At 39.6% G+C, this 17,098-nt stretch overlaps 1 protein-coding gene across 2 annotated transcripts in view; it reads left to right on the top strand.

Annotated features, from left to right (window-relative positions):
* The window catches only part of PRKD1 (protein kinase D1), a 293,158-nt gene that overhangs the window by 251,260 nt on the left and 24,800 nt on the right, over positions 1 to 17,098 (top strand). For both annotated transcript variants that reach the window (XM_084630653.1, XM_084630652.1), the window contains 9 exons: positions 3,436 to 3,640; positions 4,296 to 4,419; positions 5,321 to 5,398; positions 6,692 to 6,971; positions 9,348 to 9,400; positions 11,274 to 11,346; positions 13,122 to 13,228; positions 14,508 to 14,669; positions 15,765 to 15,863. In XM_084630653.1, coding sequence (XP_084486779.1) covers positions 3,436 to 3,640; positions 4,296 to 4,419; positions 5,321 to 5,398; positions 6,692 to 6,971; positions 9,348 to 9,400; positions 11,274 to 11,346; positions 13,122 to 13,228; positions 14,508 to 14,669; positions 15,765 to 15,863 — 1,181 coding nt within the window. The remainder of the gene's footprint in view (positions 1 to 3,435; positions 3,641 to 4,295; positions 4,420 to 5,320; positions 5,399 to 6,691; positions 6,972 to 9,347; positions 9,401 to 11,273; positions 11,347 to 13,121; positions 13,229 to 14,507; positions 14,670 to 15,764; positions 15,864 to 17,098) is intronic.

Genomic DNA, 17,098 nt, shown 5'->3' with positions numbered 1-17,098 from the left:
TTAGCATGATATTCATTACATCAACTGCCTGCCAGAAATGAAAGCTTGAAAATCTGCCCACTTTCCCCTGCATGTGGTGTCAGTTTTGTGTCAAGCGCAGGAATGTAGGGGTAGGCTTGACAGACGGCACTGGAGGAAAAGAGGGTGGTTTTAGATTAGTTGCTGATTACTTTGAAAATGTCACTTTCCATGAGATAAGGGAAGAAAAAATGTGGTCAAGTGTTACATTTCCTAATGCATGTTGCAATATTTTAAGTTGTCAGCTTGAACTCTTCATAACTTAAATAAAGTACACACAAGGTTTTTATTAAACAATTTCCTCTGTTAAACCTTTTTTTTAATTCTGTGCTTCATTAAACAGATATTGAGAGTAAAATAAAGATTTTTTATTTTTAAATAAATGTTGAATAAAGTGTTGTTAAACTAAGGAAAACTGACTATAAAAATGAGAATTTTCAGTGTTCATTGCTAGTCGGGGAGGGTGAAAATGAAGGTGAAGGTTTTCAAAAATGGCTAGTGATTTTGAGTGCCCAACTTGAGACAACTTATTGGGGCTTGATTTTTCAGGAAGTCAATGCTCAACAATTTCTATAGTCAGACCCCTATTGAGTGGGCATCCAAAATTTCTGGTCTTTTTTAAAAATCTTGGACAAGATGTATACCTCAGTTCACCATAACCACTCCTGTAGTATACCTCTGTTCAGTCAGGATAACTGGAGATGATGCCCAAGTAAGGAAGAACACAGCATAATTTTCAAATCCAAGGGCCAAAAATATGCTGTAAATTGTTCATAAGTTCATTTTATTGATGATGTTATTGATTCTTCTCTTTAGAGAACTTCCAGCTGGTTTTAAAAAATTAATCTATGCAGCTTTTCCAACCCAACTTCTATTTTGACAGTGCAAATACCTATGAGCACAGAGCTACGTGGGGTCAGAGAGAGTCCTTGAGTCTCATTGCTGTCTGGCTGGGGGTACGTAGGGCAGTGCTAAGAAGAAGTGTGGGCGTGAAGGAGTTGAGCCACAGGCAGACAGTGAAACAGGTGCTGTTGTTCAAGAGCTGGGATGAATGACCAAGGCACTCCCTTAGTTGCTCCTTAATCACTGCCTGAAACCACCTGCTTCCCTTGCTGACAGCTGCAGTCCATTTCCCAGTCACTCCAGCCTTTCCCTTTGGAAAAGTACCATGCTGCTTTCACTGACTTCCCTCCTACACGTGTGTCTGATGCCAAGCCGATGACAGGCACATGGTGCTATCTCTGTGGAAATGATAGAGTGAGGCAAGCTTGTCTGAAGCTGCTGCTGGGGAAGGAGGCAGACAGTGTTTAGAAGGTGCTGACAGGAAGCCAGTTCTCCCTTCCCCACGTACAGCTCTTCAGAAGCAGGGCTCAGCCATCTGCAGCTCCTGTCCCTCTATATCTGCTTAATGTTCCTTTCCCCCAGTACCTAGTAAGTTCTCCATCACCTGTCCACACCCAGCACTGGGACTCTGTGTGCTGCATCCTAGATGCAGGAATGTAGGGCCCCACTACAACAGGAAGTTTCATCCTAGTATTGCATTGTATTTATTTAACTAGAGCATTGGATAGGTGTCTTCCTAATACTTTAAATCTAAATACATAAATAAAATTAAAAAATGTCACTCTGCCCATCTGCTCTGTGATGCTTCTCCCCCAGAACAGCAATTGAAGTCTGGAGCTATGAAATTCAAAGTATGATTTAATTAATAAACAAATTGAACACTAAATGTAAGAGATTATTTTTAACCACTTTGGGGTTTATTATACATAAAGATTAAAAATGTTTAAATGTTGGGGAAAAAATAGAGTCCCAGACCTTAATGTATCATCCATGGCCATATGATTACATCTGCCAAAGATGGCGTATAATATGTTCCTTGCACCGCCACATATAAATGATTAGAATCCAAACTGTATTAAACTATTGCCTCTGAGTTGAGTGGTTAACGTACCTAATCGTCTGCCAGAGGGACCTTTCCTCCTCTCTCTTCCCCACCAACCTCTTGCCATCTGTGTGAAGTTGATTGACAGCAAAAGCTTTCATGTTCTCTTTCTTCATTGGGCATCCTTTACTGTCAGACTGACTTTATTTTTATTACTTGACATTTGAGAAGAACCTTCCCCATAGATAGAATGAGTGGGTCATGGAGAATGCTCAGAGTCTTCCAGATGGTATTTCCCTGTCTCAGATTTCTGTACATGGCTAGCTGAGTGGGAACAACTACAGTGCTAACAACTGAAAGGGAATACCCCAGAAAATCTAATGCTGTCTTTCCTACTTGTCAGCACTAAAGGTTTTGGGTGGTTGAATCATAGCCTGTGTAGCATCAGGGTTAAAATAGGCCAAAATAATTTGCTTGAACTAAAGATATATAGGTATATTGTATATAGTACATGTTGTTTTTTCTTCTAATCTCACTTAGGCAACTCATATCTTCAAGTGAAGAAGAAAGTTCAACACCATGTTAGGAGAAACAAATATAAACACAATATGAAATTTAAATTACTGCTGAAGGAGCACATACCTTCATACGTAACAGAATCAAACTGGCTCCAGCTAGAGATTGAGTCTAGTTTTAGCAGCCACTAAGGAGATGCAGTCTGTGCCTCATCTTAATACTTGAAAGGAGGGGGAACCTAATCACTGGTGAATTTGGCCCTGGTTTCACCTAGCCCTGTCTTTGTTTCACCTCTAGCAACTCCACATCCATCCTGAGATGCATCCATATTGCAATGCTGTTTTATAATGGAACTGTTGAGATCAATCTACTATTTTCATGTTAAACATGGGCACCTTCTGTTCAATATTATGCATTAACATGCCATTCTTTGCAACTTCTATGCAAAGGGGGGAAAAGTGGTGAAAAGGGGGTGGTATTTTTCTTTTATTTATATATATAGTGCTATGGTAAATAATTACCTCGGGAGTTTATTTTAATAGCTTATGGTCACATAACAGGAAATTGCTAGGTTTGAAATTCCTGCTCTCCAACCTAACCACACATCAGTCTGCACCTGTGGACTGCCAACAACTATTAGGCATGGTGCAAATCATTCAAGCTGCATAGAAAATCTGCCAAGAATTATAGAGGCTGAATGCCCATGAGTATAGAGAGTTTGAACAAAGGCCGATAGATTAAAAATGCCTGCTTTGACTTTGGCAGTTTTAACAGAAGATCATATTTCACATTTTCTTTCTGAAAGTATTGCATTTTGACAGGTTTTTGGTTCTGGATAGTGATTACCAATAACTAGTTAAACTTCATGCTTGGTCAGTGTGATAAGCTTACTTTTGTGGCAGAGATGGGCCTAGAGGCTGTAGTGATCAGATGTGGACCTGAACTTTCCCTAAGTCCATGGTTTTGATTTGACCTATCCCTGCTATTTTTATATAATTCTGAAAACCATATTCCAGATTTGCTTAGTCCTGGTGCTGAGTCAGATGTGGTCATGGAAGAGGGAAGTGATGACAATGACAGTGAAAGAAATAGTGGTCTTATGGATGACATGGACGAGTCTATGGCTCATGATTCTGAGATGGCAATGACAGGATGCCACAGTGACAATGGGGAAATGCAAGATCCCGACCCAGACCATGATGATTCTAACAGAATGATCAGGTGAGCCGGGTAGCACAACCTTTACCACCATATCTTATTGCACCTACTATGTCTATAACTAAGTCAAAAGCTTGAAAAATCTGCAGATATTTTGATTCCTAAACAGAATGGAGTCTCAAATAACTCTTGCAGCTGCTTCACTGGATATTTTTATAAGGGGTTTGAGAGAGGACTATATATAACTGTCTTGTAGATAAAGCAGCAGCAAATTGAAAAGAAAACAAGCATCCTAGGTCTGTTTGGTTATGAAATAAAACAAGAATATTCTTTTTTTAGCATGCAATAGACTTTGATTTTTACTTTTTTCCTGCTATTTTCTAAAAGTAGTATTAGAATATTTGTGGTTTCAGCTGAATGGTTCTCCCACCCCCTCTTGAGATGTAAGTACACACCTCTCCAATGGGGATGAAAAATGATGTAGCACATTTAGTTGTGTGCTTGTTTCTCAAAATCTGGACCAGTAATGGACTCATCAGATTCCTCCACTTGGGTGGTCACTGAAAATGGGAGATGGTATACCCCCCAACACACACTGGCAAATCAGCTAGTAACAGTAAATGTGGACCCATGACATACTATGTCATGCTTTGAAAGGATTTTCTTCTGTTTTGTCTAAAATTGTCTAATTTGTAAGAAGCTGTTATTGATTTTTAAGCCCTTCAACAAGCAACAATATTCCACTAATGAGAGTGGTGCAATCTGTCAAGCATACAAAAAGGAAAAGTAGCACAGTAATGAAGGAGGGATGGATGGTTCACTATACCAGCAAGGACACACTGGTAAGAAAGAATGTTAAAAAAGACCTCTCTTACTGTATATAATTTATAATACTGAAGGACCTGATCCTGCAAATAACTTACACACTTTGTTCACAAAAATAGTACCATTGACTTCAAAGCTACTCAGCGTTTGCAGATCGGGGCCTAAAGTTGTAACTATTTTATAGCTCAGGTCTACTACTCAAAGCCTGAAGCACATGTAACAAATATTCACTCCTCCAGGAGAGAATTAGTTAGAGCACAAAACAAATCTAAAGGTGTCAGATTTACTGTAGCAAGTAGAATATGAAGAAATTTGAAAAAAAATCTAAGAAAACAAAATCAATATATCTCTCTTATCTGAGATGTTCTGAAAAATAGCTTTAACTTCTGACTGTCATTTCTTAGCTAGACATAGAGGAGAGTCAGGGCTTTTGTAAAACTAAAAGTTATACTATCTGATACAAGAACATCCATGGCTACTAAGAGGGACATGGAAAACTTGGAGGGGGGAAAAGGTTATTTTCCTTCGAAACTGTTGAATCAAGGATAAGAAGTTGGGTTTTGTTGGCATGCTGAAGTGAAACACTAGGGATCATTCTCAGTGCAGATGGAATGTTGAGTAATTTTAGCAGCAAACCTCTGGCAAACTCTATTGAGCATTATGCAGATTGAATGGATCTGAACAGATTTTCAAGGGGACAGAAACAGTCACCTCTCTGAATCCAAGACTACTCCCCAGACAAATACAGAGTCCTCCTGCAAATCATTTAATACAAATTATTTTTTTATCAGTCAGAGTGTATCCCTTCACCTAACCACTGTAGAGTTAAATAAAACTTTTGCAAAAGTGAATTTTAATAACTATATCTTGTTCATTTACTTTAAAAAAGCTGTAAAGAAATTATTATTTTTATTATAGCGGAAACGACACTATTGGAGGCTAGACAGCAAATGCATTACACTCTTTCAAAATGATACTGGAAGCAAATATTACAAGGTAAAGATGGCTTCTGTTATTTATGCAGGGCTTTTCAATCTTTTCCCATACTGACATATAATCATCAAGAATTGGAGTGCATAGTTGAGTTAGTTAATAATTATTTGTACTACACTAGTGGTAATTCTTTGAACTACACTGTTCAATATTTGTTTTAATTGTTGAACCTGAATACATTTACCTTTACCTTGCCTGTCACAACCAAAAAGCAGTAGAATTTAATGTTACAATGGCCAGCATAATACTCATGCTGTCAAAGTGATAATATTTTTACTGTTGATGAGAGATTCAGACTCTGTTGGAAAAACCCATTTAGGACATATCTGTGAGCAGAGGGTTCATTTTCTAATGCTCCCATCATTCATAATATAAAACCCATCTAAATTACTATGTATATGGAGGGAGATGTTTTAATTTTGTCCATTGGACAATTAGTGTTCTGATTTAGACTTCGATAGGTATGGCTTTTGTTCTCAGGTATCCCTTGTTACAAAGATAGTTGAAGCCTTTGGGCATTATGGCAATATAAATATTAAATAATAAAGAACATTTTAAAGTTTTTGCTGTCATCTTTGACCTTTTGGGCCCTAATTCAAGAAAGCACTTAAGCATGTGCTTAACTTTAAATGGGTCCCATTGAAGTTAAAGGTCATTAAACAGAGGCATATGTGTTGTGAATGGGGCCTTAATTTGTGTCTTCTCTCTCACTTCAAAACAGCTGAATTCTCCTTCATGTATACCTTACTTATGGCAAAAAAGGTCAGGGGTTCTGGAACAATTTGTATAATGGGTGTTACGTATGATGGGAGTTATATGGCTATAATGGGGGTGTTAAGAGTCATTGAACCAATTTGTAAACCTTGTATATGATGGAAACCACTTCAAGCCAGGGGGTGCTGTAACATCCTGCACATCCCTAGTTCCAGCACCTATAAGAAAGGTAGCAATTATTTTTCTAATGGAGGTCTGCTTATGTATGGAGCAGCCCTACTCATCCCTGCCTGACATTGCCCACTTAATCTCTGTGATAAATTCACAATTATAATTTAAAAGCACTACTTAGTCTTGCAAAGGATCACTTGCAGTGGCCTCCCAAACAGAATTGTGCATTGTAAAGTCCAAGTTACAAGGTTAGCCTCTACATTAGTTCATAAAAACACATTGCTTTTAGTTACACCTGGTTAAATATCACAGCTAATACCACAATGAAATTAAATGTGCTCTATGTTTTAGTCTTATTTGACAGCATGTTGATAGATCTGAATGAAAAAAGTAAATATCTTTTCTCCTCAGGAAATTCCATTATCTGAAATTTTGTCCCTGGAACCTGCAAAAAACTTTTCTTTACTGTCGCAAGAAGCCAATCCTCATTGCTTTGAAATAACCACAGCAAATATTGTTTATTATGTTGGAGAAAACCTAGAAAACCTCTCAAGTGTACCACTGAATAATAGTGTTCTCACCAGTGGCATTGGTCTGGATGTTGCGAGAATGTGGGAGATGGCAATTCAGCATGCTCTGATGCCTGTCATTCCCAAAGGGGCATCGGTTGGATCAGGACCCAGCCTGCACAGTAAGTTGATTTACCCAGTTCCATCTTTACATAAAGGCAGTGGATTAAAATATATATGGATTAGATCTTCCATTGGTGTAAATAAGGATAGTTCCACTGAAGTCAACAAGGCTCCTCCCATGTACTCCTGCGGAGGAACTGGCCATGCATATATTTTAAGCTGTTGGTAGTTTCTCACTGGAACATTTTGGGCAAAGTTTTGCATGAGTCTATGAATATTCAATATACAAATTTATTAGCAAGCAAATAATGTACAAGAAACTTTAGAGCTTGTCCTAAAGTAGTGCATCATCCTCATCGTCACTGGAGTTACTGACATGAATACTGACTGCATTCAGACATGGGCACACAGTGTTCTGAAGGAGCCTGAGTCCCAGAAGGCTACATACATTGCTTGCACTTGGGGGATGAGGACAACGCAAGAACAACAAGCATAAAGAAGGTTATGCACCTTTGGGTTGCTGGAGAGCCTGTAATTGAGTTCTCGCTTCCTTTTGTCCCACTTTTCTGATTGTGGGTTCCCTTCTTTTCCCCTCAAGTGGAGTTATGCAGGGGTTTGTGTGAGGGGGGTGGGAACCGAGGGATGGGACAAGAGCTGGGTCATAGGAGTTTATTTTTTTTTTTGGAAAAAACGATATTTCAAGGAAGGTTAGGAAATATTCCACTCTCAATTCTGGGTTATTTAGAGCAATAGTGAGGTGTAGGCTTTTCCTCTGATCATTGATCACTTTCTGTTGGAGGGCTTGCTGGTGGGCAGGGCCAGATAAAGGCAATCACATAGCTCCATATGGAGCTCCCTGTAGTCCTGCCTGTTCTTGGGGTGATTGTGGCTCTGCTGCCAACACAAATGTCTGCTGAGCTGGTTGGGGGCCCATCGCTACTTCCCTGTGGACAAGATAAAGTTTCTTCCACTTTCTAGATCACTGGTCTGTGAACGACACAAAGCTCTACTTACACTTCACCACATATGACTTATACAACTATCACCCAGATGGCCCAGTGCTGAGACAAAATCAACTCCTGGATTAAGAACAGCAGATTGAAGATGAACCCAAGAAGACAGCTATAGTTCAGTCTCCTTTGATTGAAAGCAGACTTGCACAAATGGTCAGTTCAGTATGGAGTTTAGGAGTGCTCTCGGACTCCTCACTCATGCTAAGCTCTCACCTAGCAGCATCAGTGAATAGCATCTTCTGTGCTCTCTGACTGACTAGAAGACTCCATCCCATCCTTGCGTAAGATGGTCTCACCTCAGTTATACACACCTTTGTCACTCCCCATCAGTATTATATTAACGCGGTATCCTGGGCATAAAACCTCCAGCCCTTAGGAAACTCAAGCTCGTACAAAACACTGCAGCGCATTTCCTCAGCAACACCAGCTACAGTAATCACATCAGATCTGTCCTCTGCTCTCTTCGCTGGCTTCCCATACGTTTTAGGGTTAAGTTCAAGGTCTCAGTCCTTGTTTTCAAGGTGTTCAATGGCCTGGGCTCAGCATATCTAAAAGATTGCCTAAAGTCTGGGATGAAGATGTTGCTCACAACTCCACTCCTTAGGCATAATGGAACTTTCTATCATAAGGGTAAATAAAGCTCAACTGCACAGGAGACATTGCTTTCTCAAGGGCTGGTCCAACACTGGAATGAACTCCTACAACAACTAAAGACTGTCACAGTCCACACCACCTTCCACTCAAGGTGTGAGGTTCTTTGACCTGCCCTCTCGAATGTAAACAAGGAGCACAATGTATGTTTTGAACCCTGTCTCACAAAAATAAAACACCACAAAACTAAAGCATTCCACTGCACACTGCAGAGGCTGAGAGAGAGAATGAGCCACATATGACCGAGATTAGTCATGTTGCTTAATAGACTATTGGGAGGTGCTCAGATACTATTGTGGTAAGCGTGTTATAAGAACCAATATAGAATAAAATAGGGTTCTTTGTCTTCAGGTGGTTGGGATCTAACCTTTAGAAAGGGAAAACTCAACCTCAAGCCACTCAAGACAATATATAGGCTTTGTCTGACTGTCCCCTCTTGAAGGTCTGGAAAGCACCATGGGTAATAAGGGTAACACCATAAACCAATAATAAATAGTAATAATTTGCCCCACATGCAATGACATTTACATACTGAAATATTATATTAGGGTGTAAATGCCAAGGATAGAATGGAATTGTTTAAAGTGATGAATCACATCCAAAAGGAAGTGGAAGCCAAATTGCTCAAATCGTGTAAATGTGGACTATATACAGTCTTTGTGGATTGTCAGCAGGCATTAATATAATGTAATGTAATAAGAAGAGACGTCTAGTAGATGTTAAAACTAAAAGCACAACTATCTAGAGTATTTATTTCCCTTTTTTCCCCAGGGGATATCTCCATCAGTATTTCGGTATCAAACTGCCAGATTCAAGAAAATGTGGTGAGTGTTCTCTGAATGCTTGTGCTAGACCCTATGATAACGCTTGTAAAGAAACTGATCTGTTTTGGTAAGAAGAGTATTTGAGAGAATTGCTCATCAGCTATTTTTCACTTGGTGATATTTTCCAGAAATACAATTAAGTCTTAAGGAAATCTCCCATGTAGTACTCTTTCCTTCAGACAGAAGAATTACATTTTGGTAGCTTAGGTAGAATGGGTAGCTTAGTTAACTCTTGTTGCAGTATGCTGATTATTAAAGGCAAACCAGGTAAAATTGGCCTGCATAGGTGGTGTTTGTAGAAGCACTGCAAAATATACACCTAAGAGGATAGTCTCAAATCTTAGTGTAACAACGCCTTCGCTTGCCCTCGCACAAATCAGTGAAAGACCTCCTCCACATGCAATCACCAGTGCTTCTTTTATTAAGTATCAGCTCCCACCACCTTCTATTTACAGACAGTTGTAAACCAGCAACCTGGGGGACAGCTAGCTTCTCCAGCCAGCAGAGATACACAGCCTGTGGCTCCTCCCTTTCCTTTGACTTCCCTCCTGCCAGCGTTATATAGCCCCCTGGCAAATAAGGCCCGCAGTTGCTTCTCTTTCACCAATTAGGTGTGGCATACTCAACCAGCCCCAATTAATCCTTCTTAATTGGAGCTGGGTTAACAGAGGCCTGGCTCAGGGCCTTCTGACCAGCACCCTGTTATATTTAGTAAATATACATTTTCCTGTTGCCAAAGAAAGAGTAGGCATTCTGCACTGCACATCTTCCCAAGAATGGAGCTGTACTAGGGTCTGGATCTGTGGCTCATGGGTGCACATCTCAGTGCACCGGTTACAGCCATTGATCCCTTTAAAACTGGGAACTGGAGTCAACAGGGCACATGACGAGGAACAACTATGTGACCTGCGGGCTTCCTGACTCTAAGGGTATAATGTAGACATACTCAAGCTAGATTTAGTAAAGTTGCAGCAACACAGGCTAAACAAGCTTGCCTGGAACTCTGGGTATTTACTTAGGGGGTAGCCACACTGAAGTCTGTAGTACTGTGGCTTCACTGCTCTGGTACCCAAGTTACCAGATTAAAGCTAGCTCAGGTATGTCTATACTTCATGATTGCAGTGTAGACATATGTTTAGGCAGGGGTCACAGACCAGAGAGACCCAAGATCATGGAGGCCCTACTATAGATCTCTCCATTTTAGCCGGGAAAGGGCTACCTCCCTCTGTCCAGGTGCAGAAAACATAAATGCGCTCTGTTAAAAGAGTTTTATATCATTTTGAACCTTTCTTCATCTTCTGCTTATTAAATAACGGTCCTGAAGATAGGGATGTGGAACTAAACTTGAGCATTTGCACTTTATTTGGTCTGCCCCAGGTGGTGAATCTGCCAACTGTCTTACTCTACCCTGCAATTAGGCACCAGGAATTGATAGAGGGAGTTCACTGAATACCCTAATATCGAGAGAAGCTCTTTTCTTTCTGCACATCTCTCAGCTGGGGAAGAAGTTTAAAGAATCTGAAGCCCAAAGTTATTAGGTTTTCTCAGACTCACAACTTGTTGACACTATTCTCTCTGGCTGTGGGCTTAGAAAAAGTAAAAAAGGAGCCTCTAAATTCTGCACCTCTACCCACTCATAAAAACTGGGGGGCCAATATTGTCTAGTTTACGGTTACTGCACTCCCCGCTGCCATCACAGTTAGTTGTTTGCTTTAGAAAATCCATCTGGATGCCCCAAGACTCTCCATTATTCTAATGTGTCATTAAAATGTGATATTCTAAAAATATGGTAGTTCCCATTTGAAAAATATTTCAAAAGAAGATTTTATTTTCATATCTCAGTGCTTAATATGCATTATATTCATACCAACAGGATATTAGTACAGTATACCAAATCTTCCCAGATGAAGTGCTGGGATCGGGACAATTTGGAATTGTTTATGGAGGTAGGACCAATTGTTTAATATGTTTTTGATATAAAAAAACAAGTCTCGATGCCAGGTAACATTTCCTAAACATTCAGGATATTTGGATTTTTAAATGAATCTGTAACATTCAGGAAAGTAGCTGTCTGTTTAATATGTTTCATACTAAGAAACTAAACATATTTTATTTAGCTTTATTTGACAATGTTACTTTATTTTGATTCTGCTTGTAATTGGCAGCTTCATTTCTTTACCCAGGACAGATATTACGCACAAATTCTCCATAAGGCTTAGTGAACACAGTAAACCTGAAGTTCATAGACACAAGTCTCTTGAATGAGATGGAACACAAAAAAATCATGCCTTTTTCGAAAGAGAAATACTATTTTTTTAAAAGTCACATATCTCATGAATGACTCTTCTGATCCACTTCAACTTTGGGGGAAAAAATCCTCTGGCAAGAGACAAAACATGCCGAATTTTAGATGGAAAGTACTGGTTTTTATGTAAAATCAGAATGTGTTTACTCAAATTCCCTGTTTTTATTCAGTCATATCTGCTGACCTTAATGACAAATGTAAGTTTTTATTGTGTTTTACTTTTGTCAGCACTGCAGAGCGAATGTAGCTAGAGGAGAGTAAATAGGATTCTTTTCTGGCTTGCAAATCATGAACAGAATTTGTTCACGGAATTTGAATTGCAGAATCTTTTTCTGGCAATAGTGTATAAGCCAGAAAGAACATAGCTTGACTTTAAGATTCTGACTTGAGTTCACAGGGCTGTCAGAGGGGGAAAATAACCTTTTTGCTTGTAAAATGTGAATGCTTCATACTGTGTCATTGCTATTTTTACAAAATCCTTTCATTAGACTATAACAATTAAATAAGGAGCTGCTACTGCAACTCCATGGTATGGGAAATTATTTTCATTTAAACTAATATCAGAAGGGTGGGGAAATAATTGTTTTTGTCAAGCAAGAAGAAAATAGAAACACTGTGTCACAAATATATTACAGTATGACTTTTCCTCTGGAAAACAGACATTAAGACATAATCGGAAAGTTGGTTCTAGTAATGGCCTGAATGTCATGTCGACGGAGAGAAAGGAAAGGGAGTTTTTAGTATAGGGCAACTTAATCGTAAATGCGGTGATACAGGTTCATGCTTAGGAATGGAGCTGGATCAATCTCATAAAATTGTATTTCCTGTTTATCTTTCAGACTTTATCAAAAAATGACCTCATTTGGATTTAGCACTGTGAGAAATAAACAATGTGCACATTAGCTCATTTGGAACGATTTTCAATGAAGTGTGTTCATATTTTTGAGATAATAAGATTCTATTTGTGAATCACATGTAAAATACTCAGGAGTTAATCCTGCAAGGTGATGATCCATTAAAGCATTTAAGTATGTGAGTAGTTTCAATGGAACTACTCAAATGCTTTGCTGGGTTGGGGTCATAGTGTTCAGAATCTTGCAGCTTTGAGCCCGTAGTCTGAAAATCATATGGTTGAATTATTAAGGTTCTTTTCTTTTTTCTTGAGTATAGCCCAAATTAATATCGTGTTTGAGCAGCTTTGTCAAATGATGATTTATTTAACATAAGAAATGCTCATTTGCTTAAAAAAAAACAAAAGAAAACCTCTAATGCCTTATACAATTCTACTCATTGCAAGCCTTCTCCTAAAAATGCTTAATTTTTGCCCTTATAAAATACCGTGAAGATGAGATCTAAAAAATCAAATGCTTATCATCTCTAATCATGCTAATTGGTGTATTTTTTAATAATGTGCAGGAAAACATCGCAAAACAGGAAGAGATGTTGCAATTAAAATCATTGACAAACTAAGATTTCCAACCAAACAAGAAAGCCAACTTCGTAATGAGGTTGCAATTTTACAGGTATTTTTTTTATTTCATTACCATTTATTTACTGTTTTAACTTCACTTATCGTGATGTAAAATTCATGATCCAATCTGGGTGATAGCTAATTTCGTTTGAATGGTGTAGTGAAGTCCTGGATAAAGATTTTAAATGTGTTAAGTGATGCTTCTTTTTGAGAAAGATTTGAAAACAACTGCTTTAAATAATTCTTCTTCCCAAAATATTATTGGCTTGACTAATCAGCATCCATATAAAGAGCACAGAAAAAATTTACTGGGATATAATTAAATGCTGCAGATGTTTATGATTGTGAGCTGGCCAGTCAATGTGCTTTTTATTGATGAGTAGTAACTGTACCTCTGTCATTTGATCCCAATAGATAAATGTCTGCACTTGGAATCGTAAAGTCATGTGTTTTTTCTGGCTCACAGAACACCATCAGTAAAAGTTTCACAACTCCCAGGCACAGAGCTAGCTTTTTGATTATTTGGTTTTGTTTTTAGTTTTACCCTTCTGCACTGGAGGTCTCCTCCCCATAGGACAGATTGAGCTGTTGCAGCATTGGTCTTCTGCACATGGCATGCCCTAGAATACACTATATGTTTTCTTTTAAACAGGCCCTTCTAAATTACCATTCAAAATCTTAAAAACTTTTTCAGAGAAATACTGTCTTATCTGTTGGTTCACTACATAGAGCAATGGGTTTTAAAATTATACCACAGTTGGTTTTAAAATAATATGAAATGGGCTTAGAGACCATACGTTCTGATAGGCTACCATAGAAACTAGTATGTGCGTGATGGGGCATTAATTAAAACCTAATTACCATTTTATGGTCATAAAATGTGAGTTGAAAGTTTGCACATATGTGTGAGAAAAAATTGTAGATCTTGAAATCATGCCTAAAATGTTCAACTCTCTATTTTTAATAAAATGGTGCAATCTGTATAGAACTCAAAGATATTTTACTTGTAACCCTTATGATACTAAATATTAGGGAAAAAAAATTTGTAATTTTGAAGCCTCATGCACACTGGGAAAAATACCATGTTTGCTGAACTGGTTTTAAATTTGCCCTTGCTGATGTTGCTACAAATGCTACCTCACCAAGAAAACAGTCTCTACAACTTTTATGCTTGGCCCATACTTACCAGACAAAACTATTTAAACCATTTGAGCCTGGACTGGTGGCCAGGGTATATGGGACCTGAAGTCTGAACAGCTATATAGAAATAGAGCTCACTACAGTACTGGGAAAAACTCATTTGATTCAATTGCTATATTTATCTTTAACAGAACCTTCATCATCCTGGAGTAGTAAATCTGGAGTGTATGTTTGAGACACCGGAAAGAGTGTTCGTTGTTATGGAAAAGCTCCATGGAGACATGTTGGAGATGATCTTGTCAAGTGAAAAAGGCAGATTGCCAGAACGAATAACAAAGTTTTTAATTACCCAGGTAAGAACCTAATTATAGAGCCAGAAAGGTATTTAACATCAAGTGTTATAATTATTTGCTACATTTTCCGTTGTCATAATTTACACCAGTAATTTTTTTAAACCTGGTATTATATTATTAAGACCTGTATTGATACCTTCATATGCCCTGCCTATCATCCCCACAGGGCCCGATCCAGTAGGCATGCTCTCAGTATGCCTAATATCCACACAAGGCAGTTAGGGTGGTGTGGAGATTTGAATAGAGGTTCCCTGCCACTCAGGTGAACATTCTAACCACTGGACTACGGTATATTGTGATACAGGGCTCTCTGCCTCTCTTGTTGAAGCTGTTCCACTGTAATTAAATATTAATTGGATCAGAGACAGAATGAGAAGGACTCTCTTTACTGCAGTTATTAGGGCACTCACCTGTTCAAATCCCTTGTACTCAACAGACAGAGAGGGGAATTGAACTAGTGTCTCCCATATACCAGTTGAGCACCCTAACCATTGGGCTAAAGGCATGCTTACCACTGTAATGCCTAAGTTCCTCTGTGGATCCAGGTGTGCCTCCCTATCTTTCCACAAGCTATAATTCTCCTTTCTCCCCCTGCCAAAAGGCTCCTATGCTGTGAAAACTTTGAATGCACATTTTGAAAAGTATAAAATGTAGAGCTTGAACAGCAGAGCTTTGCAAGCAAAACCATGAAGCATTTTTGGAGTCCCAAAATTTCACGGGGGGGGGGGGGGAGTAGGACTCCAGAATTGAAGGAAAGGAATTTTGTGAAAATTTGTGAATTGTGTGTTCATTTAGAATGGAAACTGTTTGGGACAAGAAGCTACCTTATTTCATGTCGTAAAGCATTTAGAACACTTTCAGGCACTCTATAAATAATAGCCAGTGATGATAATAGAATTTTTTAGCAATTCCATTTTTTGAAAGTTTAGTAAAATTTATATTTCTATGTGATTGTGTATTTCTCTAAGAAACACTGAAGTGTAACCAATGATCCTCTGTTTATTGTAATTGCTGTCAGAATCCTATTGAAATTAAAAATAAATAGAGAGAATGAAATTCTAAACTGAATGTTAATGATTATGTATTTCTTCATAGATCCTTGTTGCCTTGAGGCATCTTCACTTTAAAAATATTGTTCATTGTGATCTCAAGCCAGAAAATGTACTGCTAGCATCAGCCGATCCTTTCCCACAGGCAAGTAGAACATACTCTCTCTATATAAACATCAATGTATATTAAGAAGCCCCAACGTTAGATCATATTAGCTATGGTTAGGGCTCCGTGTTTGTCATGGAGGTTGCAGAAGTCACTGATTCCATGACTTTCCGTGACTTCTGTGGGAGCCAGTGTGGCTGACCCTAGAGCCGCCCAGGCAGCTGGCTCTGGTGCCAGCTGCTCAGGTGGCCCCGGGGGAGCCTGTTGGAGCAGCTCTGCAGCCAGCTGCTCCGACGGCCGCACATCCACCTGCACCGTCCGCTGCTGGAGTGGCCCCAGGCCCAGCCGCACTGGCTGCTGCTCAGGCATACCCAGGCAGCTAGCTCTGGGGACCACCTGAGCAGCACCTGGTGCGGCTGGCCCCAGGGACTGCCTGAGCCGCAGTCCCCAGGTGACCAGTGTAGCCTCTGCAAGCAGCCCCCGGCGGCAGTTCCCGGACAGCCAGTGCAGCCGCTGCCAGTGGCCCCTGGCAGGAGTGCCTGGGTGGCCGGTGCAGCAGCTGCCAACAGCCCCTGGCAGCTGGTGCCGTGGCTGGCCCTGCCCCCCCCCCAATACACCCATTCCCCCAGGGCGACTGTCCCCCAGCACCAGCTCGCCAGACACCCCCACCCTCCCCAGCAGCAACCCCCCATCTTTTCCCCCAGAAGCGGCTCCTCCAGATGTCCCTCTTCCCCCCTCCCCCAGCAGAAGCCCCAGTGCTCCCCAGCAGCAAGCCCCTTAAGATTTGGTAATGGGTGTTTTTAGTAAAAGTCATGGACAGGTCATAACCCATGAATTTTTATGTATTGCCCTTGACCTGTCCATGACTTTTACTAAAAATACCCATTACTAAATTGTTGCTTTAGCTATGGTTATTTGTATGGACCAGGATTTTCAAAAGTGACCTGTGATTTTGGGTGCATCTGTTGATGGGTACCCAACTAGATACATCGAAAATCACAAGTTACTTATGAAAATCTTGGGCTTTAGGGGTTTTTTTGTTTTGTTTTTTTGCAGTAATATTTTACCTGATTTTCAAAAAATCAGCCATGTCACTTTGTGTGCAGAAACTTGCAGACAACTGGATATCTAATTTGTACAATATTAGCATGCAATTCAGGTGTTTTACACATGCAAATGGATAGTTTTGGCCATGCTAATTGGTCATTTGCACACACAGCCACAATAATCACTCACCTATCTGTCTGAAAATTAGGTCCATGATTGTGAAGAAT

This window comes from Lepidochelys olivacea, assembly GCF_965140295.1.
Source record: "Lepidochelys olivacea isolate rLepOli2 genome assembly, chromosome: 6".
NCBI classification, from domain to species: Eukaryota; Metazoa; Chordata; order Testudines; family Cheloniidae; genus Lepidochelys; species Lepidochelys olivacea.
Note: the sequence above shows the minus strand (reverse complement) of the source record. Positions and strands in the feature narration are given on the sequence as shown.